This window comes from Emydura macquarii, unplaced genomic scaffold, assembly GCF_026122565.2.
Source record: "Emydura macquarii macquarii isolate MOO-44397 ecotype Brisbane River unplaced genomic scaffold, CSIRO-AGI_Emac_v2 contig_1045, whole genome shotgun sequence".
NCBI classification, from domain to species: Eukaryota; Metazoa; Chordata; order Testudines; family Chelidae; genus Emydura; species Emydura macquarii.
In genome coordinates this window covers 13112235-13136107 of record NW_027131182.1, presented here as the reverse complement: position 1 = coordinate 13136107, position 23873 = coordinate 13112235, and the positions used below count along the sequence as shown (strand labels likewise).

At 37.6% G+C, this 23873-nt stretch overlaps 2 protein-coding genes across 3 annotated transcripts in view; both read right to left on the bottom strand.

The window, feature by feature from the left end:
- The window catches only part of LOC137151201 (sperm flagellar protein 2-like), a 73637-nt gene extending 56994 nt beyond the window's left edge, over positions 1–16643 (bottom strand). For both annotated transcript variants that reach the window (XR_010919205.1, XM_067545514.1), the window contains exons 1-7: positions 16427–16643; positions 8731–8891; positions 7731–7917; positions 6679–6850; positions 4295–4417; positions 2123–2261; positions 846–1075 (exon numbers count right to left, since the gene is read on the bottom strand). Coding sequence is in view for 1 of the 2 variants with exons in the window: in XM_067545514.1 (XP_067401615.1) it covers positions 846–1075; positions 2123–2261; positions 4295–4417; positions 6679–6850; positions 7731–7917; positions 8731–8891; positions 16427–16492 (1078 nt within the window). In the remaining variant the exon portion in view is untranslated. The remainder of the gene's footprint in view (positions 1–845; positions 1076–2122; positions 2262–4294; positions 4418–6678; positions 6851–7730; positions 7918–8730; positions 8892–16426) is intronic.
- A 112-nt stretch (positions 16644–16755) lies between these two features.
- On the bottom strand, positions 16756–23656 carry LOC137151130 (sperm flagellar protein 2-like). Its single transcript, XM_067545351.1, has 8 exons — positions 23494–23656; positions 22661–22818; positions 21711–21869; positions 21150–21236; positions 19055–19194; positions 18410–18537; positions 18147–18285; positions 16756–16812 (listed from the first exon to the last, which is right to left on the bottom strand). Exons 2-8 carry the CDS (start codon positions 22731–22733, stop codon positions 16756–16758), a joined length of 783 nt encoding a protein of 260 aa, XP_067401452.1. The 5' UTR covers positions 22734–22818; positions 23494–23656.
- Between the last annotated feature and the right edge of the window lie 217 nt (positions 23657–23873).

The window sequence follows — 23873 nt, the reverse complement described above, 5'->3', positions numbered from 1 at the left end:
TTTTAAACACTTAAATTTTTTCATATAATTCTTAAACCAGTATTAGATCATGCTGGAAACTGGTTTAAAATATTTTAACCAGTGTTCCCACATTTTGAGGGTGTGTTTACATTAAGTGAAGAGACTGGAGCAGGGTCAACGATTACATGAAATTGTTGGTTGGCTCCAAAGTTAAGCAGTTTGCGGGATAACCTGTTGCTGAATCCACTAACTGAGCTAAAAGCTTCATCTCCAAATTTTGTGGGGAAAAAAAGAAATATATCTGACCTACTACTTGTAAATTAATGGAATGGTTAACTCTATATTGATATGAGGCATTCTATAGGTTTTGCAAGCTCAAGATACTTCAACTAACGCTTTGCTGCTTTTTGGCAAAAGAGGTACCAGTGTCATAAATGATGTCATTTTTAATAATATGGCTGCCATCTGCACTGAACTCAGAAGTATTCATTTAATTAAAAACTTGTATATAAAAATGATTCTTACCTCATGAATTTTCAGAACTTGTGAATTAAACAAAATGAATACCACTTTTAAAAGCACACACAGCATATTGATAACTCTAAAGAGTTATTTTAGATTTGAGTATACAGGAACCCATAACAAAGATTCTTACAGATTACTTACATTCAGATATTTCACATTAAAAGGAAAATGGATACCAGTATTCTGACTTTGCTCTTAGTAACAATATCTTTATGTAGCATCTTTAATTACTGGTATAAGTTAGTGTATATAATGCTGTTGCTAAGTATAAAAAATAGCATAGTAGCTTCTAACAGTTATTTTAAATCTTGATTAAGTAACTAATTCTCTTATGAATGTGTAAGAATATTATTTCCTACCTTTAGGTGCCACCTGTAGAAACTGCTTATGGAGTGTGCTAAGTTGTGAAATAGTTAGAGTACCATTTACAGATGTCTCTACAGGTGGAGGTCGTGGTGGAGGGATAGGATCCGGAATTACTTTTACATCACTGTTTATGAAGAAGTCTGTCTCATCTAAAATTAGCTCATATTGGATTCTGGTAGAACATTCAATGTGGTGACGTGCAACCTCAGTTAATTTGTCAACACTAAAAATTGAAATGCAGGAAGCAATTATTACTTTAAAATGCAAGACAGTAGTAACTTAGAGTCAAATTCTGAGATCTTTAATTAATGGGAGATTTTCTCCATTAAGGACCACAAATCCTCTGTGTAGATCATGGGAAAGGGGCCGATGACTAGTCATTTCCCATTACACCCTGGTACCATGCTCCATTTCTGACTGCTGAGGGGAATGCACTTAAAAGCGGAATCCCAGCCATAGAGAGAACCTGGTGGAAAGATAGTATAGATGGGGGTTTTCAGAACTGCATAGGGCAAATGAGTTGATGTGTATTTGCTTGACCCCACTCTACCCACTTACTTCAGCTGCCTCCCTGTCATGTGCCCCTGCATGGACTCTCAGAACTGTGAGCACATTCTTCAGTGAAAGGAGTAATATTACCGTGGAGGCATAAGTACTCTGATATTACAGTGGGAAGGATCTGACCAGCACACAGAAGATCCCCTCTACATTAGAGTCCAGGAGCCATGATTAGGCCCAAATCTACATACTTCTTGGGCACTGGAGACTAATTTGTGTCACAAACCAGGCCCTAGTGTTCTTATGATCTTTTAAAATAACTTTTGTCAATTGCTATACACAGTGGGTTTAATAAAAGTTGGAGGATTCTGGAATGGCAGAAACATAGCAAACAAGATCCCAAAATTCCAATGTGTGTAGGAGCCACTACTCTGATATTGTAGCTTACAGTGAACAAAGTTTCTGGTTGTCTACTGGTGCTCCTAAGTCTAACTGTATTGCCTAAGAAAAAAATAAGATGCTGAATAGCTGTGTACAATATTGCTAACTAGATTTTTTAACTTTCCAAGGTATGCAGCACTACAGGGCACATATAAAGCAAGACTCAAGTCCCAAGTCATGAGAGTAAAATTAGCAGCAAAATTATTAATTGCTATACATTTTTACAAATTATTTGCTTGTGTTTTTTGTGTGAACAATTACTTTCACCAGCTTTACTATAACTTTTATATTCTAAGATACAAGGTCTACTTAAAAATTAGCCATATATTACCTGGACATTTCTGCTAGGAACCTAGCTCCAAGCCACTTTTCCATATATTTGTAAGTTTCTTCTGCTTTCATTACTAGTTCTTCTACAAACGCAAATGCCTTTGTCTTTATCAACTGTAGTCGAGATTTTGCAGCTTGCTCTGTTGAAACAGTCATTGCAGAATAATTATTATGTATACAATCCGAGGCCTATTTTCAAACTTAGTTAGGTTCCTAAAGTTAAGCTCCAAAACTTATACTCAGGCATCAAAATGCCTGTTTAGGTTTCCTTTATTAATATATTACTTTTTATTTTTTTAAATTCACTCAAATTGCACAATTTGTTTTACAAAATATGCCTACAGTTGATATCAAAATTTGCATATCACAAGGATATAGCTATGTTAACCAAACTGATGTAGAGGCAAGAGATAATCAGAAGACTAATTCAGACAGTATCTTCTGACAAAAGTGTTACATTTAGAAAGTCAAAGGTGAAAAAGCAGAGAACCCACTAGAGATGATTTCAAAACATTTCCCTTAGGACTTGAACATAACATGAATGAATGTTCTACAGACGAAGTGTTCCTTTTATTTAACAATTATATAAATAATATTTAGGTAATTTAAAAAAAATGAAAACTTTTAATTCCTTTCTCAGATTTTTCAAAAGAGGAAAAAAGCAAATCCCAAATGACAAAACCATAGCCAATGTTTCCTCTTTTGTTCCTAACCGAAAGCTCATTGAAATCAATGGGAGTCTTTACACTGACTTCAATGAGCTTTGGATCAGGCCTTCGAAGCCAGCGTTTTTTTGCATCTGACAAATCTATATGTCTTTTTACAATTCCCTCTTTGTGAAAATAGGTGGTATAGTGTGAGGATATATTATTTGTGTACTGAGATCTATGAGTAAAAAATTACACATAACTTAGAAAGAGTGGCATTTCAGAATGGGAGGACTGAGAAAAGATTAAAAGACATTTGTTGTCATTGACAATGAGAGTAAAAAATGGAGGCAATAGACAAAGAAAGAGTATTTGGAAAAGAGAAATGCCTTCCAAATAGGTATAAAATGGGAAAAAGAGAAAGATAGCAAACAGATAAACAGAGGAATGGAAAACCTGACGAAAAAGAAAGAAGACCAAAGAGTAACACTGAACAAAGAGTATCCAATTTTTTATTGGAGCTCTGTGTAGCTCAAAAAGCTGGTCTCTTTTGCCATGAGAAGTTGGTCCAATAAAAGAGATTACTTCATCTATCTTGTCTCTCAATTTTTTTATTAAATTAGGCACTATGTTCAACCAACCAAGGAGTGTTAATGGACATCTAAAACATGTCTTGCCATGTCTTAATGCAATTATACCTCTTTAAAGTTAATTACATTCTCCTTCCCACCTCCCCACCCCCAAATATCTGATCTTAAAAAAATACTGTTGGGGTGGGGGTAGCGGTTGGGTGAAATATTATTGAAGCAGGTGGGTGTAACAGCCACCCTTCATTCAGAATAAATGTAGGAAACAAATAAGCTTGTTTGTAGAATATAGCTGAAACAACAGGAACTGCTGCCCAAAACACAGGCCACCTGGATGGCTGGTGTGGGAGTTGAGCCAGGTGGTCTGAGGGGTTATCCTTAGATGTGAACATAAATGCAGAAGGCTGATTATGGTTTGATGAAGCTGTGTGTAGAGAGAGAGAGCACTTTTGGATACAGTGCTGGCTGAAGAGAGGTTTGGAACTGTGAGCAAAGGAACTGTCTCCTGCTGTTTCATTCCTACTGTATTCAGGAAAACAGACTTTGTACATTCTTTGTAAATAAACAGGATTGCATCCAACAAATACCTGACCCCCTCTAACAGAAACAACTGAGAAGAACCTGAATATTGGTTACCAGCTCATGTCAATGTTATTTACTTGTTCTCTCACAATGAATAGCTGATAGTAAGATAGGAAAGAGGAGAGAAAGGGTTAAAAGTCCTTTCTCTTCCATTTTGAATATATTTATTTAAAAATTACTATCTACAATTATTTTTTTAAGTGTCCAGGATTCTTCAGACCCTTTTTCTTCCTTTTGTTTCCTCATTCACCCAGCAAATTTTCAACAGAACTTTGCAGACAGTTTCAAATATTAAAAAATCTAAATTAGGAATGAAGATCAACTCCCACAATGTAGCGCACTGAACCATTTGCATACCTTCATATTCAAGAGCACTAAAATATTCCTGCTTCATTTTAAGCTTTAATTCTTGTTTCTTTAATTCCTCTGGTGTTAGAGGAATAGGAGTGGCTTCAACTACAGGTGCTGGAGAAGTAGCACCTGCAAAGAAAAGAAAATATTTTCACCAAAAAGAAAATCTTATAATCTTTGGACTGCATATACATATAGACCACAGCATAGTACAATTTGTTTTATGGAAAATAGGTCTTTTTAAATTAATCTGATAATATTTTTATGAGATTATAAATTTGGTGGATAAATGTAACTGTTGACATAATATCCTTAGACATCTGTAAGGCATTTGACTTACACCTGCATGATAGCTCAATTAAAAAAATTAACACTATACAAAATCAGTGTAGCACCTGTTCAATGGATTAAAACTGGTTAACTAACAGAGCTCAAAATATAATTGCTAATGGGAAATCATTATCTAATGGAATTGTTTCTTTTGGGATTCTGGATGCTCATAAAGGTCCCTTGTGGCCTTAAAATGTATTAATCTATGAAAATTTGCAGGTACATACAGTACCTTTTGAATGTTAACTTTCGGTCTTAGGGCCGAATTCAGAGATGAGATAAATGATGATAAAAGTTGTATGTTGGTAAGTCAATATTAGTTACCACCAAAATGGTGGAAGGACAGCACTGAAATAGGAAAAGCAGGGCGTACAATTAAAAATAGACCTCCTCTACTTCATTTTATATCTTTTTACATCATTCTATTAGTAGCTTTTACATGATGGGTCTAAAGCCTGCCATGAGAACAATACTTTTAAATATTATAAAGGTATTTTATCATTTTGTTTTGAATATTGAGTTGACAGTTTATTTGTAGTCAAAGCACCTTGATTGTTAAGTGCTGCTAAGTGTTAAGTACAGATAATAATAACTTTTCTGTCCCAACAACTGACATGCAGCTGCTGTGGTGGTGCAACAGGATGATATCAGACGAGTACATCAGATTGAACATAACGCTAATGATCAAATCTGAAGGTGACAAAATTGAGTGCTGTAAGTTATATCATTCTTTCAGTAAATATTGTGCTGCACTGCCTACAAGATAAAAAAAAAGTGCACTGTACATAGGATGTGAAAGCCAGAAATAAAAGCTGATCAGCTCTTCCATTCTAGGCAGATGTACAACAGAACTCTATTTGGGATAAAATGAAAAAATGTATCCATTAGTATCTTATCTTATATTGTGAGGAAAGATGGTCTTATGGCTAAGGCACTTGATTTAGATTCAGAGATCTGTTCTTTGACACAGACTATTTGTGTAACCTTGAGCAAGTCATTTAGTGTATGTTTACAAAGCAAAAAACTCACCGTAGCACCGAATCTCAGACCCTGGGTCAAAAGACTTCGGCTTGTGCTATGAGGCTGAAAATAGCAGTGTAGACATTTGGGCTTGGGCTTGGACTGGAACCTGGCCTCTGAAACCCAGGGAGGACTCCAAGCACAAGCCCGAATGTCTACAGTGCTATTTTCAGCCCTGCTGTGCGAGCCCCGCAATCCTGAGTCAGTTGACCTGGGCTCTGAGACTCACTGCCATGGATATTTTTTTGCTGTGTAGACATACACTAAGTGACATGCCCAAGATTACACAAGTAGTCTGTGGCAGAGATCAGGGGTTTTTTTTGCTGTGAAAGGCTTACACATATCTTGCTATGCTTCAGTTGTCCATTTTTAAAATACTTCCTTTTCCCCACCAGTTGTCCATCTTCTCTATTTAGACTGTAAATTATTTAGGAATTCGCTGTCTCTAATTATGTGTACATACAGTACCTATTACAATGGGGCCCTGATCTTGGTTGGGACTCTAGGTGCTATTAGAGTACAATTAAATAATAAATTGTTTATATCTTGTCAGAATAATATATAGAGCAGGGACAGACCTGACTGATCCACCTTATTATAAAGATTGATGCATTATAATGGAATAATAGCCTTGGACTATTTTTATCCTATTCCTTATTAATAAAGTAAGATTTATATACTTACAACTACATCAGGAGATTAATGTTAGAAAATAACCAGCATTTTCCAAAAATTGACATCATTTGATAAAATGGCTGTAATGTGTACATTTCCAAAGCAATGCACAGAGAAAGATTAGCAAGTATTACATTCTGGGTACTACTTTGGACATTTATCCCTACATATTATTTAATTCACCCAACTATCACTCAACACTCTATGGATTTGTTCATCACTACCATCTCAGCACACTGATATGCTGTGTTTTGAACTATCAAAAGAAAAAAGAATTAAACTTTTGTCATTAGTGTCTTTTTAAACATATATTCATTTAATTTGAATAGCTTTATGCTCTATTTTTAAAAGAAAAGCACAGTTACCTTTCTTTTTGGTGGGTGATTTTGGAGGTGGTTTTTTGGCATCTTTGGCATCTTTTCCACCACCTTTGCCTCCTGCTGCTTGAGAAGGTTTTTGTCGTTCTTGTTCTTTCTTTTCTAGCTGCTGGCGTTCTTTTTCTTCCTCCATTTCTTTTGATTGTATTTCAGCAATTACCTTAATATTCATATTAATATTTGAATTTAAGTGTTCAATATCGATAGCATATAATTAATATTTTGAACTATCCTTTATTTTCTACTAGTAGTTACTGCTGGATGTATAAAATAAATTAGACATTTTGATTCTTGATTTCACCATCTGATCGGTACATGATTATTAAATATGGAAACAGTTGTTAAAGCAAAAAAGCAAGGAGGAGAAAGATGGTATAATTCAATATTACACAGAACAAATTATTTAATTATTAAAGGGCAGCAGGGGAAGAAGACCCACTGGTAACCAAACCAGGGCGAGATTTCAGCAAAAGCTGAGAAGCTGAAGAATTGAGTAAAGATATCTTAAGGCATTCACTATAGAGAACAATATGTCTGACTATATTGTGAAAGTGCAGAAAGCCATGAACCCCAGCCACTACTCCAGGACTTGCCTTTTGAAACTATCTGTAAAGCAACTAGCACACTTTTGTCATTATAAAATAAAGCTGGAGAAGTCTAATCTCTGCTTGAGGATTAATCTTTTGACAGTTTAAGCAAAAATCATACTAAGGCACAAATACTGATCCCTCTTCCATGGATGGATAGATCATTTCTAATGCCAGGATGGTTTGGTTCCACCATCTAAGGGGGAGGGAGGCAAGATTTTAATGGAAGTACACAGAGCAAAGCTCTGAGGGGGAACTGCTACTATGCTGATCCTGCTATTTTCCCCTTTATAGCAGGGATGTATTAGGGTTGCAGAGATTACTGAAACATCAGGAGTGGAATAGCAGCCATCGAGTTGAGATACCGGTGCATGTCTGGTATTTGGACAGGAAAAATGTAGACCTAACTGTTTAACCAATCTGTGAATCTTTACTAAACAAAACATTTCTTACCATATTTGATATTGCTGTTACTGCTGTTTGCCATGTATCAGTGATAAGTTTCTCATCTGCCCCAAAGTTAAATATTACACTTTCAGAGGAATTCTCATCCTTATTGCTCTTTAGTTGAATTGCTTTGCTTTTCTGCTTGGTGATGTTTATTTCAGGAGAAGGGGGTCTACGAGGAACCATGGGAATCCTTGAAAACAAAACAAGTAATAACTCACTATCCCTATAGTGTAGTATATGTTTACATGGTACAATTAAGTTATATTAAGAGGACCGGACTCTCATAGCAATGGAAAAAGAAGGAACCCTACCACTGATCAGAAGTGATAACATTTGTGGATGATGCAAAATCATGTAGGATAGCCCAGATTAGAGAGGCTTATGTGGACCCCAAGACTAATCTAAACAAAACCAGGGGAGTAGGCATCAAGTAACACACTCTGGATGGACTAATATGAACTACTCATATATATATATACACACACACACACACACACACACACTGATGGGGTCTTGATGGACTGTAAACCATTCAGATGCTGATATAGGTGTTGTTATACACAGTATTATGCCATTGTTATATACAATTGATGATATATTCTCACTTTGAATATTGTGTTTAGTTGTGAGCACTCAGCAAGGCTGCTTTAACTTATATTCAGTTGATCACAATCTCAGAGGCCATGCTCATGAAATTTTAATTCTGTCACTGATCCAGAACTGAATGTTTAATTTTTAACTATGATTAGTCTGGAGGTTTGTTGGAGAACAGTCATAATTTGGGGGAAAGAAGGAACCTTTCATTTGACAATTTGTTTTTTTGTTACTATATAGAGTATAGATTGGGCAGCCAAAAATGCATAATAAATTAAATGCATTACAATACTCCACATATATCAAATGGCTGTGATCGCCATTGCCTATCTATTTAACAGTTTACACATGAATACACACACTTATGCTATATTAATTATGTTACTTTTTTTTTTACAGTAGTTTTTACCTTCTTGACTTGCTTTGATCCACAGATTGCTCTACATTAACAATATCTAGTAATGGGATTCTAGTGAACTCTTGACAGGCCTCTGTTGGCATTTTGCCTTCCATTCCTCTGTAATAGTCATGTAGAAATCTCTTTGTATCTTGGAAACGGTCCACTTCAACCTTCAGAAGGAAATACAAATTTACATTCAAAACAAGATGGAACAAAGCATTTTCTGTTTTTTATACTCTGAAGTCTAATAAGAACACAAGAATGGCCAGACTGGGTCAGACCAATGGTCTATCTAGCTCAGTATCCTGTCCTCCAACAGTGGCCAATGTCATGTGCTTCAGAGGGAATGAATAGAACTGGTAAGCATCAAGTGATCCATCCCGTTGGCCATTCCCAGCCTACCGAATAATATCAAAAGCAATAACTACATTATGATAATGCTTGATGAAGGCTAGAAAATAGGACTGGTCAATCATATCTGTTTAAGTATTTCATAATAAATTAAATATATACTTCAACATTTAGTGGAAAAGTACACTTTCAGAATTTGTGTTCAAAACTTTAGTACAGATATTTCTAAACTTTAATAACAATATCATCTATAAAATAGGAAAATATATTTAATTTGAATATATAAATATATTGATATTAATTCTGATATATATATAATTACATGAAAACAAATCTATCGTGCTTCTATACTGTAACTAAACAACAGATTTGAATACTTTCACCATTTTTAATCTAAATTATTAAAAACCTTTAATAATATTAAAAAGATAAAGAATTTTGTTTAAATGTCCAAGAAAGAATTATAATTGGGCAAGCTGCTTAAAGAAAAACCAAGTGGATTTTGTAAGGTTCAAGACATCTATTCATTTCAGAGTGAAGCCAAAAAGCATTAGCACCTGTCATGCTTTGATTTATTAAACCAGTAGTGTAGGAGACTCTAACTGTCAAAACGGTGCTGCATATTCATGGGAAAATGCACAAAACCACATTCACAATAAAAAGAATAAAAATCTCATAGTGTAAAACAGCCAGTTGGCCATAAATTAAAGATAAAAATTCTTCTGACTGGTTACAGAAAACAAAGAAAGATGGATGATATCTGATATAGACTTTTTAGGGATATCAGACCTTGCTAAAGTGAGTATATAAAATATATATTGCTACAATAATATAGCTACCTGAAGGCTATAGCCTCCCAGAGTAAAACCCACACCAGAGGATCTCAGGAATCAGGAACTGTGTGCCTGTTTTGTTGCTATTCTTATTGCTTTCTTTGACAAAGCTGTTGAACATAAAGGTATAGGTTATCACAATTTTAGACTTGCTACTTTTAGTACCAATAATTTTGTCCATCATTGTCAATGAAGGTTGTTGTAAGTAAGATTATTATTAATCATGTTAATTACGGTACTGCCTAAGGGCCAATCAAGAATGGAGTGTCCATTGTGCTTGGCACCATATATACATAGAGTGGTAGATGATCCCTGTCCTGAAGAGACTCTAAATAGACAAGAGAGACACAGGGTGGAGGAAGCGGTGTAACCCACAAGCAGAGTGAACAATGTGATGGTAGCAAATATCATATTGGTTCCACAGAGGTGGGGAAGGTGTTTTGGGTGGATTTACTTAAAAGGTGAAAGTTTGAGATTGTTCAAGCCCTTAGGCTTGCAAGTGCCGAAGTCTCTTTTGAAATGGGACTTAGGTTCCTAAGTAACAGAGGCACTTTTGAAAACATTACTCTTTCTCGCTTCTTTCTTGTAGGTGTCACAGTAGAAGTGTGTCTTCCGCAGACATCTGAATGTGGAGGGCAATGTCCTGGTAGAAACCTTCAGAAAGAGCATTATGGTCCTGATCCAAAGTCCATTGAAATCACTATCTATCTCTGCATGAATTTCAATAGGCTTTGGATCTGGTCCCCCATATAGAGAAAACAGAGAGAAAAAATGTGCATTTATTTTTGGGAGAACAAATGGTCACTCATCATGTGCAATAACTGTGGTTCTTCGGGATGTGTCCCCCTATGGGGGCTCCACCTTAGATGCATTAGAGCCTACGTGTCTTTGATCAGAGATTCCTCATAGCAGTGTCCATTTGGCCCATTTGTACATATTAGTCACTCATGCTCCATGCCATTGTTATATAACATTGTGCAGGCAAACTATCTTTAGTTCCTTCTCTACCACGAAGCCCCATTGCAGAGAACTCTGAAGCAGAGGGGAAGAAGGATGGATAGTGGAGCACCTATAGGGACACACATCTCAAAGAACCTAAGTTACTGTACAGGATAAGTAACCAATTCTTCTTCTTCGAGTAGCGTCCCTACGGGCTCCACTCTAGGTGACTACTGAGCAGTACCCTCTAAGGCGAAGGGGCTCTGGAGTCAAGTCCAGTACGGTGGAAGGTACAGCTGAGATGAACACAGTATCAGAGGAGGAGTCGTGAGTTATTGCATAGTGTTTGGTGAATGTATGTAAAGATGCCCAAGTAGTGGCTCTACAGATTTCAAAGATCGGTACATTTTTGAGGAAGGCCATGGAAGTGGTGATAGACCTTGCAGAATGAGTGTATATATGCAAAGGTGGTTGAATGTTATGAGACTGTTAACAAGAGTTAATGCAGTTTGATATCCACTTGGAAAGTCTCTGGTTAGAGATTGCTGACTCTTTTGATCTGTCTGCTAGTGAAACAAATAACTTGTTGGTCTTTCTGAAGGGCTTGGTTCTCTGTAGATAGGAGGCCAGAGCTCTCCTGACATCCAGGATGTGCAGCAGTGTGTCCTGGGTGGATGTGGTTTGAGTGGAAGACAGGCAGGTGAATGGGCTGATTGAAATGGAAGTCTGAAGAAAACGTAGGTAAGAACTTGGGGTGGGACCGCAACATGACCTTGTCCTTAAATAACACTGGAGGAGGGGATGCCATCAGACCCCTATTACTCCAACCCATCATGCCGACATGGTGCCTAGCAGGAATGTCGTCTTTACTGACAAATGGAGCAGTGAGCAGGTAGCCATAGGTTCGAAGGGTGGGCTTGTGAGGCATTTAAGGACCATATTTAGATCCCATACTGGAGTAGGCTGTTGGACTGGCGGATAGAGGTTTCCCAGCTCTTTCTGAGGAATCTCTCTGTGGTTGAGTGGGCAAAGATGGGATAGCTCTCAATTGGAGGGTGTGAAAAGCCGTGATGGCTGCCAAGTGGACTCCTTTGGAGCTCATTGATAAGCTTGAGGTTTTCAGAGTTAAGATGTAGTCTAGTATATCTGGAAGCAATGCAGTCACCAGGGAAAGCTGTCTGAGATCACACCAACTGGCAAACTACGTTCGTTTTTGAGAACACATGTAGCAAACAGATTGTTTACTATTGTGTAACAGCACTCTTTTTACATCTCTTAAGCAGGCTGCCTCTCCCCCCATGAGCCATTGACCAACAATACTTTAAAATAAAGCATTGTGAGATTGGGATGAAAAATCTTCTGTCTCTCCGGGGAGAGATGGGGAGCAGTGCAGAGAGTTATCAGAGGGCAAACAGACAGCTGTATCAGGTAAGGAAACGTTTGCCTGGGCCAGGTCAGAACTATTAGAATGACTCTGGCTCTTTTTTTCTTTATTTTGAGCATAACTTTGGCTATTAGAGATACAATAGAGTTGATGACCACTGAAGGAAATCAGGTTGGTCTGGCATGATCTATCTTTTGTAAAATAATGTATTTTATCCCAGTTACTATTTATCTCTATGTCCTTAACTATTTTTTCTTTCAAAATTTGTTCCAAGACCTTGCATACAATCGAGGTTAAACTAACAGGCCTGTAGTTCCTAGATCACTCCAAGACCCATTTGTCCATAGTGATCAACTCCTAGGCTCAACTGAAGTTGATGAAGACGATCACCAAAGGGAGGAAGGCTAGTGAATTGGTGCAGCTGAAGAGGATGAGGATGGTAATTCAGGCCCTCAACCAACATTTCACAATTGCTGCTTGGAGGTGGATGGGTGCAAGACAGGAGGCTGAGAAGCAGATGGTTGCCTTCTCTGAAACCTCTGCCTTCTCAGGTGCAGTTCATATGTCCTCTGGGAGGGAAGGAATTGGATGGGATGGGATCTCTTGGCTGTCTGAGATTTGCTCAGTTTTCTCTTGTAAGTAGGGGTGTAGATATCAAGAGAATGCAAAGTTGCTCTAGAATCCTTCAGTATACACAGAGCCTCATCTGTACTATCTACAAACAACTTAGATCCTCAAAAGAAAGGTCCTCAACTGTACTCTCAACCTCCTGTGGGAAACCAGAGAGGAAGCTTGTCTCATCATTGCCATTATAATCATGAAATGGGCAGCAGTAGCAGCAGCATCAACAGAGGCTTGCAAGGTTGTCCTGGCAAGTAGTTGGCCCTCCACAACAATTGCCTGGAACTGCTCCTTGTGTTATTCCAGTAGATGGTCGACGAACAAAGTTAGCTTGGTATAATTGACATGGTGGTACTTTGCCATCAAAGCCTGATAATTGGCAATTCTGAATTGTAGGGAGGCCGAGGAGTAAGGCTTTCTCCCTAGGAGGTCCAGGCGCTTGTGGTCTTTGTCATGAGATGTGGATTTAGTGTCGTGTTGCCAACTATGTTCATTCACCGCATCCACTACCAAGCCCTCACCTTACTTCTTGGTAAGTAAGGTGAGAGATGGGAAAATAAAAATTTTGAATATTTTGCTGGGATGTAATACTTCTTGTCTGTTCTTTTGCATGTAGGTGAAATAGAAGCTGAGGTGTGCCAGATGATCTTTGCTGGACCTAAAAGAGCCTAATTGACAGGTAAGGCTATGCGGGCTGATGAGGGTGAGTGAAGGATGTCAAGCAGCTTGTGATGAAGCTCTGTAATTCCCCCTCGAGGGGAATCTGCAAGGAGTCTGCAACCCTCTTGATGAGGTCCTGAAAGTGTTTAAAATCATCTGCCAGAGATGAAGAAGGCACGACTGCTTCATTGGCTCTAGCCTCCTGTTCGTCGAAGGATTCCTCTGGAGGATCAGGTCTCCTGGAGGGAGTAGGTGATGCCAGTTGATCCAAGATGCAATTCTCCATGGCAATGGATACAGCAGCACGACAGACAGCACTTGAAGCCAGGAGAACCAGGCATCACCTCCCAGTAAGAAAAGAGTAAGAGCTATCTAATATTTAACTAAAAAGAAAGAAAGAAAGAAAGAAAACATTAAAACTATTTGCTAACTATGAAAAAACTAACACTAATACAACTACTAACTATGAGTGTAAGCAGGGCTTCAGTGAGCACTCCCCTGACATCTAATGATGAGCTGGAGAAGAAGATTTCAGGAACTGACCTTGTTTGCACAGATGCACCCACTCTGCGTAGGTGAGCTGTATGATGGAGCTGCTTTACCCAAATGATCACTGGTGTTGGATTGCAAATCACTTTGTTATTGGGTGCAGCGGTAATAAAGTGTTGTTATCCTTGTGTGAATCAAGGGGAGCAAAACTGTTCTTGGCACGCCCTGACTGAGGGTTCACTCTCAACTGAACTGCACTTGCTAAGCAGGGGGTAGGGATACCAAAGCCCAATGGAGATGACAGAGGGTGGGAATAAGTGTTGGTATTTTTGAGTGTATGGTTGATATCTATATTGTTTCCTCTTCATCGCATGTGTATATATGCCGAGAGTGCACAGCGTGGGTCACAAATCCTTCATTGTGTGCATGACTTGATTAGTTTTTTCTGTGAAGAGCTTTGCCTTGTTGAATGGAAGATCTTCTATGGTGGATTGCAACTGTCTAGGTAAAGCTGCAGAGTGGAGCCATGAAGCCCTGAGCATGACAAAGGCCATTGCTACCGTTCTGGCTGCAGTGCCCACAACCTCGAGAGAGGCTTGCTACTGTTCCAGTTGCAGTTCTCGCGACCAGTCAAGCCTTGGTGCCATGGTCAGTACTGTGCTCTCTAAGGGCACTGATGCTATGGCAGTTGCTGCCATTTTAATTAGTGGTTTGTGAACCATTAATATTGTCAGTGCTGTATCGGAGGAGGGCTGCGTAATTTTGCCTCTTTACTCTGCACTGGGATGTTGGGAGTCCTTCGGTGTCGAGACACTGGGTGTACCTGAGGAACCTACAGCCTCATTGGTACCAGGTCTTCTACCCACTGTGGCTGGTGACCTCCTTCTCGTGGCCAACTCAGTTGCAGGGGGAGGGATTTAGTGACGTTTTCTAGTAGATTTTCCCTCTGTCGAGGTATTACTTTGTCCAGGATCAGAGGCGGGTCTGAGTAACTTCTCCATGAGAATAAGTTTCAGCCACAGGTCTCTGTCATGCCTGGCTCTGGCTTTCAAGTTTTTACAATGGACACATTCTGCATTATGTATCCCTCACCCAGGCATCTGACTTATTAAGTGCCCGCCAGATGCTGGGATCGCATCCTTACACGAGGTGCATCTTTTGAAACCCGGCATGATGCCCAATTCCGTGAAAGGGAACAAAATTAAATTCTAACTTACTCTATGAGGAAGAGGAAGAGGGGAAATATATAATCGAAAATAAATTTTTTTGGAGGGATTAAGGGGAGAATAAGTACTGAAAAGAAAAGCTGACTAAATGTAACAGTAAAACTAACTAATAACAAGGTAACTGATCAGTTGAGGAAAACTGCTGAGGGCTCAGTCTCGGACTGCAGACGGTTGAGAAGGACCTGGGGGAGTCGTGCCACACATGCTGAAAAAGGCATCAATGGCATCACGAGATGGGGATGGCACATGTGTGACCCAGACGAGAACTGCTTGCAAAAATCTCTGATTGAGGACGTGCCAACACCTAGAGTAGAGCACCCACAGGGACACCATTCGAACAAGAAGGAGGTTTCCAAAGAGGGTGGAGCTAGGCTGTTCTCAGTAATGGCAGATGACAAACAAGGAATAATGGTCTCAAGCTGTAGTGCGGGAGGTCAAGGTTGGATATTAGGAATAACTTTTTTACTAGGAGGGTGGTGAAACACTGGAATGGGTTACCTAGGGAGGTGGTGGAATCTCCATCCTTAGAAGTTTTTAAGGCCCAGCTTGACAAAGCCGTGGCTGGGATGATTTAGTTATGATTGGTCCTGCTTTGAGCGGGGTGTGGGACTAGATGACCTCCTGAGTCCCTTCCAACTCTAATCTTCTATGATTCTGTGATATGCAATTTCACTGAAAATGGTAGTTTGGGAAAGTTATAAGGAACTGAAAACAGGGTCTTTAAAATAGGTGGGTCTGGTAGCACTGTATATAATTATAGCATTTAGAAGGCCAAATTCAGAACAGAGGCCATTATAAATAGAAAAAGAAAACCAGTACTATGGAATATTCCACTAAACTCATTTGATTGGTAAGGTGAATGCAAAGAGCAACACTATGCAATATAGTCTGAAAATGTATTTTTACAGTACTATGATAATTTTTTTTCTTTATCCTCTCTGCCCAAAAGGTCATACAATTCTTGGAGTGCACATGCATGTCTTCCTTTTTTATCTTCTCACTCCTCACTTCAGTCAGATTTCTTTTTTAGTAGGACTGAATTAAAGGGACATTTGCTAATTTTGGTCCTGACTGTGCAGTCTTAAGGGTCCACAAACGTGAAGTCCCATTGAGATCAAGGTCCTGTATGTCCCATGAATGCATTAATCCAAGAGTTTGCCTGGGCAGGATCAGGACTATATTGATTTAGCTATTTACCATACCTGCATAAGTGAAAAGAAATGGTTCATCAAGATTCCCATATGATCTGGTAACCAGCCATCATTCATGATATCACTACGTTCTTGCTCTGCTTCTTCCCTTCTGTTTTCACAAATATCCCAGAGACGGTCTCTCAGGTCCTAAAGTACAAATACAATTACTATTGCAAATAACTGATGTGTAAAATCTTAGGGTATCTTTCATGTATTTAAAAAATGACATTGGTGTGCATGGCAAAGGCACCTTACTTCAATCCCATAATTAAACACCTTTTCCTCAGTATAATAAAGGTCAATAAAAAAAAAAAAAACCTGGCCAAAAAAGTTATCGACTATGCCATGAAGCTCACTAAATCTAGCCTTGGAGACGCACCAGAGGCATGGATTGACTGTGAAGGAAGAAGACACCACGTGTATTACACAACCTGCCTTGTATGGATGCACAACTAGCATGAGCTTGGCTTTCCCCAATACTGCAGTGAGAACTCGTGGTGTTGGAGGCTGTAACCTTCACAGTTCTGGGAATCAGGATATCATTTTTGCTGGGCCAAAAGCCACTTATGGCAAACAGCTTTGGAGCTGATCTGCACCTGCACTGGCCTTTAAATGTGAGAGTGCACCTGGAAAAGGATGAGGATATGTTCCATGTGGCCCTTCTACTTTTCTTTCTCTTTCCTCCTACCCCTTTTCTTTCAGCATGTGGGGATTGCTTCTCCCTTCCCTCCTCATTCTTAGTGTGGGAGGCTGGGGACATGCTAGATCAGAGGCGTAGGCTCGGAGGCCTGTACCATCCACTGCTGCTGCCATTGGGTGGCAGGGGTGGAGCCAAAGCTGGTTCTGTTTGGTGATGGTGGAGAATGAGAAGGGTTGATATAATTGTTGCTTAAGCAGGATAGCCATTGTGGGCTCTCTGTTTCAGCCCCTTCCTACTTTAAATCTAGTTACTGTAATTCTAGTGATGCTGAAGCCTAGACTGATCACCAGTTTGGGGTCCAGAAGAGATTTTTCCCATATGCCAAAATTGGCAAACTGCTATGTGGGTTTTTTCACCTTCCATCTACCATCTAGGAGATCTGGTTTGGGGTTTTAAATTACAGCTGTTGCATCTTCACCAGATTCCAGTGCAGCTGCTGAGGTAGTAAAGGTCCAGCTAAGATCTCTGTAACCCCATGGGTTGCCTGGGCATTGGACCTGAGGACTGTAATTCAAGGTGACAGGGTACATGCATCTATGTCTCATGTAGCTTGAGGCATCTCTCATCTTCTCTCTCCTACCTCTGTTGTGAAGGACCCGAGTAGGTTGGGACCCCAGTGTGAAATGACAGTATTCATGAAATAAAAAACCTTACCATTTTATTCGTTTTTAAAGGACAAAGAATAGAGACAAATACTTATTCCACAAATTGCTCGCTCTTCAGAAATGTCTATTTCATAGAGCAAATTGTTGAATGAATGCTGGGGTATGGAGAAAAGGAGAGAAGGTTACCAGGGCAGTACTATCTAAATACTAAAGGGAGAGGAAAGTCACATAATGAGAAAGAAATGGATAAAAAAGCAAAGGAATAATAGAGAAGTACTGTATTCTAAATAAGGAATACTAATGGTGAAAAGTTAGAACTAAGGACATTCATATTACTATGAATATTATCCTATGTGAATTCAAATCACAAAAGATATACAAAGATTCAGGCTTAGATAAATTGAAACATTTGCCATTTACTTACAGTAACCCTTTGATGTAATTCTGCTTTTGTTTCCTCATCTTCCCACAAGTCATCAGCAATGGAGTTATAATCAGATTGCCACTGAGATACAAACTCCTGTTTATGGTCTGGACGTTTCAGGTAATCCTTGAAATGGTTTCTGTGAACAGTGAGTCAAAAGAGTTTTAGTGCTAAAATATATATAGTGTGCTAAAGGAATAATAAAATAAAAATAAAATTCATATAAAATGTGAATTCTAATGCAATAAACTACTGTTACTCACCTAGTATCTGCTAAGTAATGAATCACAGAATGCCATTCTTCTCTTAGACATCTAAGTATAGTTTTGATGGTATTTTCATATGTATTTTCTACTGTTTCCCAATAAGGTACTAAAAATTGAGGTATTTCCTGTCAATTATTAAAATACACAAATCATTAGTTCATATACTTCATACAGCCTGTCCAAATACACCACCACCAAGTATAGGAAAGAGGTTATTTCTGGACATCAAGTTAACAATGTATTTCCTTTTTTTAAATTATAATGTATTACAAATACTCTGCCAAAACATAATGTTTACTCTGGGTAAATCTTTCATGATATTAAAGTGTTACCGTCTTGTCAACCATGTGCTATTGTTCATTGTCACTCTGAGGAATTATCTATAAATGTTTAACATATGTCATGATCAAATATTTTCAATCCTCTACACTGACTTGTAGCATATTATTAAAATTGTAATTGCTATTCATCTCTTTAGGTATTTATAATTCATACTACCATCTCTTCTGCATTCATTACATATTAGAAATATCTTTTAAAATGAATTCACTTGTAATGGACAAAAAGTTTATGAAGAACTCAATGTAAAAACACTGAGAAAAGTATAGTCATAGAAAGATTCCTAATCTTGAATTGTTGCACCTTGGGAAGCGGCTCATCTATATAAACCCATTCATCTGATCCTGGTTTAATTGCTGGTGGTCCTACAGAGGTGGGAGGAGGTAGATCTTCAGGTGTAGCGGGTGAAGATTTTTTTCCTGGTGATTTTCCTTGAATAGAACCTTAAATATGAATGCACAATTAGTACACTCAAATATATTTTACATAAGAACAAATACATGGATCTAGACACCTAAGTTGCTTAGTTGCCTTCAAATAAATGTTGAAATTTTAAAGCCTCTGATGTGGAAGAAATAGAAAAATAATGAAACAAATTACTTGCCCTGTTAATAAAAGGTAAATGGTATTGTTACCATTATCACCGACAGTATAGTTACCATGATTTCAAGGTATCACCTTGTAATTACTGCTTGATGGAGCTTGGACATTGTAAATATTTACAGTTTCTACACAGCAGGGCTTGGAAGAGCTGGAGTCAGACTGAAATAATTCCTAAAACCAATAATCCTTTGAGGTACCTCATGACTTCATGGGAAGATGCTGTTTTTCAATTCAATTACCCCTGGATTTTGTGGTTACTCATAGTGCACTTCATTTGATATGCATTCCACTCTTAACTTTACATGTACTGCAAAGTGTAAAGTAAAGCAAACGTCATAGCCCTGCAAGTGGGGACACACAGCACAATAGTCTGAAAGGCTGCTAGCACAAGAAAAAGGAAAGAATGTGTACTTACAATCACTCTCACTACTGGTTCACTTTCTAAAGACTTGGTATTTTTTAAATTGTTAAGGAATGAGAAAGGAACAGGCAACAGGAAGGGCAGGGAGATGGTATTGGCAGATTAAAAGGGGGAAGAAGAAGATGAATAAATGAAGAAGAAGAAAAAACAGATATATAGGGAAAGGGAAAGAAACAAAAACACCTACACTGAGGGAAAACTGAGAAGTATGGAAGGAGCAGAAAGTGAGTGGTACAAGGACTGGGGGAAAGACAAAGGCAGATAAAGGAAGATAAAGTTAATAAAGTAAAGAAGGGAATCAGAAAAGATCATTCAGGCTGGGAGTCAGGAAAAAAAAGAATCTAGTGGGTCCTGCAGGAAAATGTGGAAAACCATTTAAGAAAACCATCCATGAGAACCGTAAGTGCTGCAAGATTTGCAATTGTCACCTGCATTCCACCTTTGTACTACTTTAGGAGGGTGATCCAGTCAAATAATTTCGCTCTGGGAGCAGTCAGACAAGAACATAAGGTATGGTAAAATAATGTTGGCTATACTGAGTAGAGAATTGAATGGGTCCATGTTGTGTACAATAAGCTTCTTTTAATGTTATACAATGGTCCCATTTTTTGTGTTTAAATTTTTAGTGAAGACATTTCTTGGTTTACTGCCTCATAGATGTGACAAATCTGTATGTCCAATAATAGCATAGCTAGTATCGGCTGCTTCTGAAAATGCTGACTTAGTGTGACAGAAAGCAGATAAGTTGATGGCCAAAATAAAGTACTGCAAGGATATCTGTACTAAACATGTTGAGAATATCTCGTTTCTCCACACCATGTGCCTGTCAATGCCTTAAAGCTCCTTCTAGAGCTCTCTATCTTAACATCCCTGCATTCATAACCCTGCTGTGCTCACATCATCCCACTGGCCTATGAGAACAGAATTGGACTACATTTGGAATCCATTAACACAAAACCTGAATTGCTTGTTGTTGAGTGACCCAAAGGATTATTGCCCAACAGGACATGAGTGCTCTGCAGCACCTCCAGACTCCAAGGGTGAAATCCTTGCTCCACTTAAATCAATGGGAGTTTTACTGTTGATTGCAGTGGGGCCAGGATTTCACACCAAAGCTCATGCACATAAATGCAGAAGACTAAGTCAAGCATGTGGTTCTTTGGAAACATTTTATCCAATTATTTGTCATGTGTGACATTTACAAGAATTCGTCATGAAATGGCTGAATCTCCCTACACCAAATTGTCCCTATCTCAGTATGCCTTGCAAGCTAATTAACTGTTAACACTATTTTTGAAGAGAGGAGTGGAAGATAAGTAATAACTATACATCCTTTAAGTTAAAACAGTAAAAATATGCAAAAGTTTACTTAACCTGGCTTATTTGCTGCTTCTTTTCCCTTGGGTGCTTCATCTTTCTTTCCTTTTTTGTCTTTAAAGGATTCTGACTTTTTGGGTGGCTCTAAGGAAAGTTAAAAAAAAAACCCACACAGAGACATACAACAGACATACCTTTAATATGTAGAGTTACCAGCATTTCTGAAGTGTTAGCATTAGAGAGAAACTGGTATATTAATATGTTGATAATGAAAACTTGTACACACATTGTGCTGTCCCAGACAGTGAGGTACTAACTCTGAGGTTTAACACAGGAAAAAGCTGAAATTAATACTCAGTTACCTAAAGGAAGTAAGTTATATCTGCCGGACAGCTGCTTTTGAACATTTTAGAACCTCTTCTCAAATTATCTATGAGAAGATATGAAACTGACTAATAATTGGAAAAGGTAGAAGGTGGAAGAGGTTTGGGACAGTTACTTAATAGGAAATAGGCTCTAGTTAATCTTTTTTGAAATACTGAAAGTATTTATTTCCCAGGATCTGTTCCAAACAACTTAGAAAAAGCTCTATAAATAAGTTCACTATGGCTCACAAACCTTTGGGTGTTTTGGATTTTGTGGGCATAGGCTCCTTATCTTCAGAAGGAGATTCAGTTTCCTTATTTTTATCTGGTAGAACAATTAGTGTCTCAGCTTGTGGCAAAGTGGTGGGAATTTCTTGCTTTTTTTCAGCTTCTTTTTTCTCCAGTTCTTTTCCTTCAACATAATTTCAATAAAACACACAATATGATAAAAAAGGCACTGCAATCATATTATTAATTTTTGAAACAACAATGTAAGCAAAAATCTTGAAGATTATTCACTATCATATCTTATAAAATACCTGTGTGAACAACAAATGTTTTTACTTTTGTTTTATGTATTTAAATGAATGATCATTAAAAGAAAGCAATCTTTAAAATGGGTGCATCCATTTGCATTTGCACAAGCTGTATATTTGTGGAGATTGCTAAAATATGCTCTGTTAACTTGACAATTTTTTCTCTCAGTTATACCAGTGTAAAACTAGAGTAACTTCAATTAAGTTATTCCAAATTTATACCAGTGTGTCTGGGAACAGAATCTGATCCAGGTTTAACATATATTTAAATCAATATACACAACAACTGAACAAGTATAAAAATTTCCACTTTGGTATTTTTGTGAGTCTGATCCAAAGCAAAGTTTTGCCATTTCTGCCAGTGAATGGGCAAATAACACAATTCCATCTAATAACACAATTCCATCTAATGAAGTAAATTTGTTTACTTCTGCAGTATAATTCTGATCTTTGTCAATAAAGCACATAGTTAAAAAATGTTTGTCTATATAAAAAATATGCAGTCAGAATGAAAAATGTGTCACTTTTCCATAAACCTGCAAAAACATGATATCTTTCAATGGCACTGAGATTTTTTTTTTACACAACTCCCTACTGAATTATAAAGACCCAACAACATATTTTAATATTAAAGTCTCTATATGAAAAACAAATTTAAAAAGCTTACTTTTATTCTGTTTTTTGGCAATTTCTTCCAGTATGATTTCCTTTATCCTTTTACACAGAAGGTTCTCTTTCATCTCGCCATTGACTTTCACTAGAATATTTTGCTGCACTGAAAACCATTTCTCTAGTTTTGGCCAGGTGTCTAGAAAGCCTGCAATTCTGTGAAATCATATCAATGTATAACTTTAAAATCAAAATCTTAAAACAAAGAGTGGAAAATAAAATCTTATTCCCAACCCAACAAACACATTTAACTCCCCGTGTAGATCAGGCCATAGGTTAAACAAATTTTCTATTACATCATCATTTAAAAAATCAATAATTATTAATATAATATAAATTAATTACAAATTCAGAAATGCAGGTTGTTATCCCTTTAAATTTGATCATTATACAAAATTAAATATTTAGTACAAAAGATTTAAAAAGAAAGTATAATACTGTTTTTGTATATAAAAAGAGAAAGATAAAAGAAAGGGCATTTTTGGAAATCTAATCCCCTAAACCAAATTTAGACACAGAATGCATGTATGTATCACATAATATAAATAAGTAAATGGCTGTTTTGATGTGAATTTGGAAAAAAAATATTTTGAAGACTTTGAAAAGCAGAGTATATGAATTATAATCTTTGGGAATCATTTATATTATACCAATAAATGAGGATACCTACTTGGGTTCCATTCAGCAAATTTCTTAAGGACTTCCTTAACTTTAAGCACATGAATGGTGTAATTAGAAGTGAAGTATACTCTGACTACTCTGTGCTTAAAGTTAATGACATGCTTCAATGCTCTGCTGAAGCTGAGCTTTACTGTACTAAATATAACAAACCTATGGTGTATCTGGTCCTTGACTAAATCAATTTTCTCATTTTCTTTGAGTTCAACATCTGAAGCTTGATCACTGTCTTCCAACTGAATCTGAGATGATCCTGATTTATCTGTTGAGTAGAAAATATCAGAAACCACTGAAACAAATTACTGTATAAAATCTTATTCTGTGTTCCTGTTAAAAAGTTCATCAAAAGGAAAACATCAACTGGCTACTCCACTCCTTTATTTTTAAAACTGGCTCCATACATTTAACAAAAAGGAGATGGTAATACAGGTAATACAGATGTATTAGGAATACATTCTCTTTGGGTTCCTGGGACTATGGATTTACTGTCAAATTTTCAAAGTGCTTTAGCAGCACAATCCCGTTAAATTATG

Bases quoted from the DNA above. Each gene is read 5' to 3' on its own strand.
- LOC137151130 (XM_067545351.1), bottom strand. From the start codon at position 22,733: ATGAAAGAGAACCTTCTGTGTAAAAGGATAAAGGAAATCATACTGGAA. The intron at 21,237-21,710 runs GTTTGTGAGCCA...AACTTTCCTTAG, and splicing joins AAAATCCAAAACACCCAAAG to AGCCACCCAAAAAGTCAGAA. The intron at 18,286-18,409 runs GTGAGTAACAGT...CACTGTTCACAG, and splicing joins CATTACTTAGCAGATACTAG to AAACCATTTCAAGGATTACC.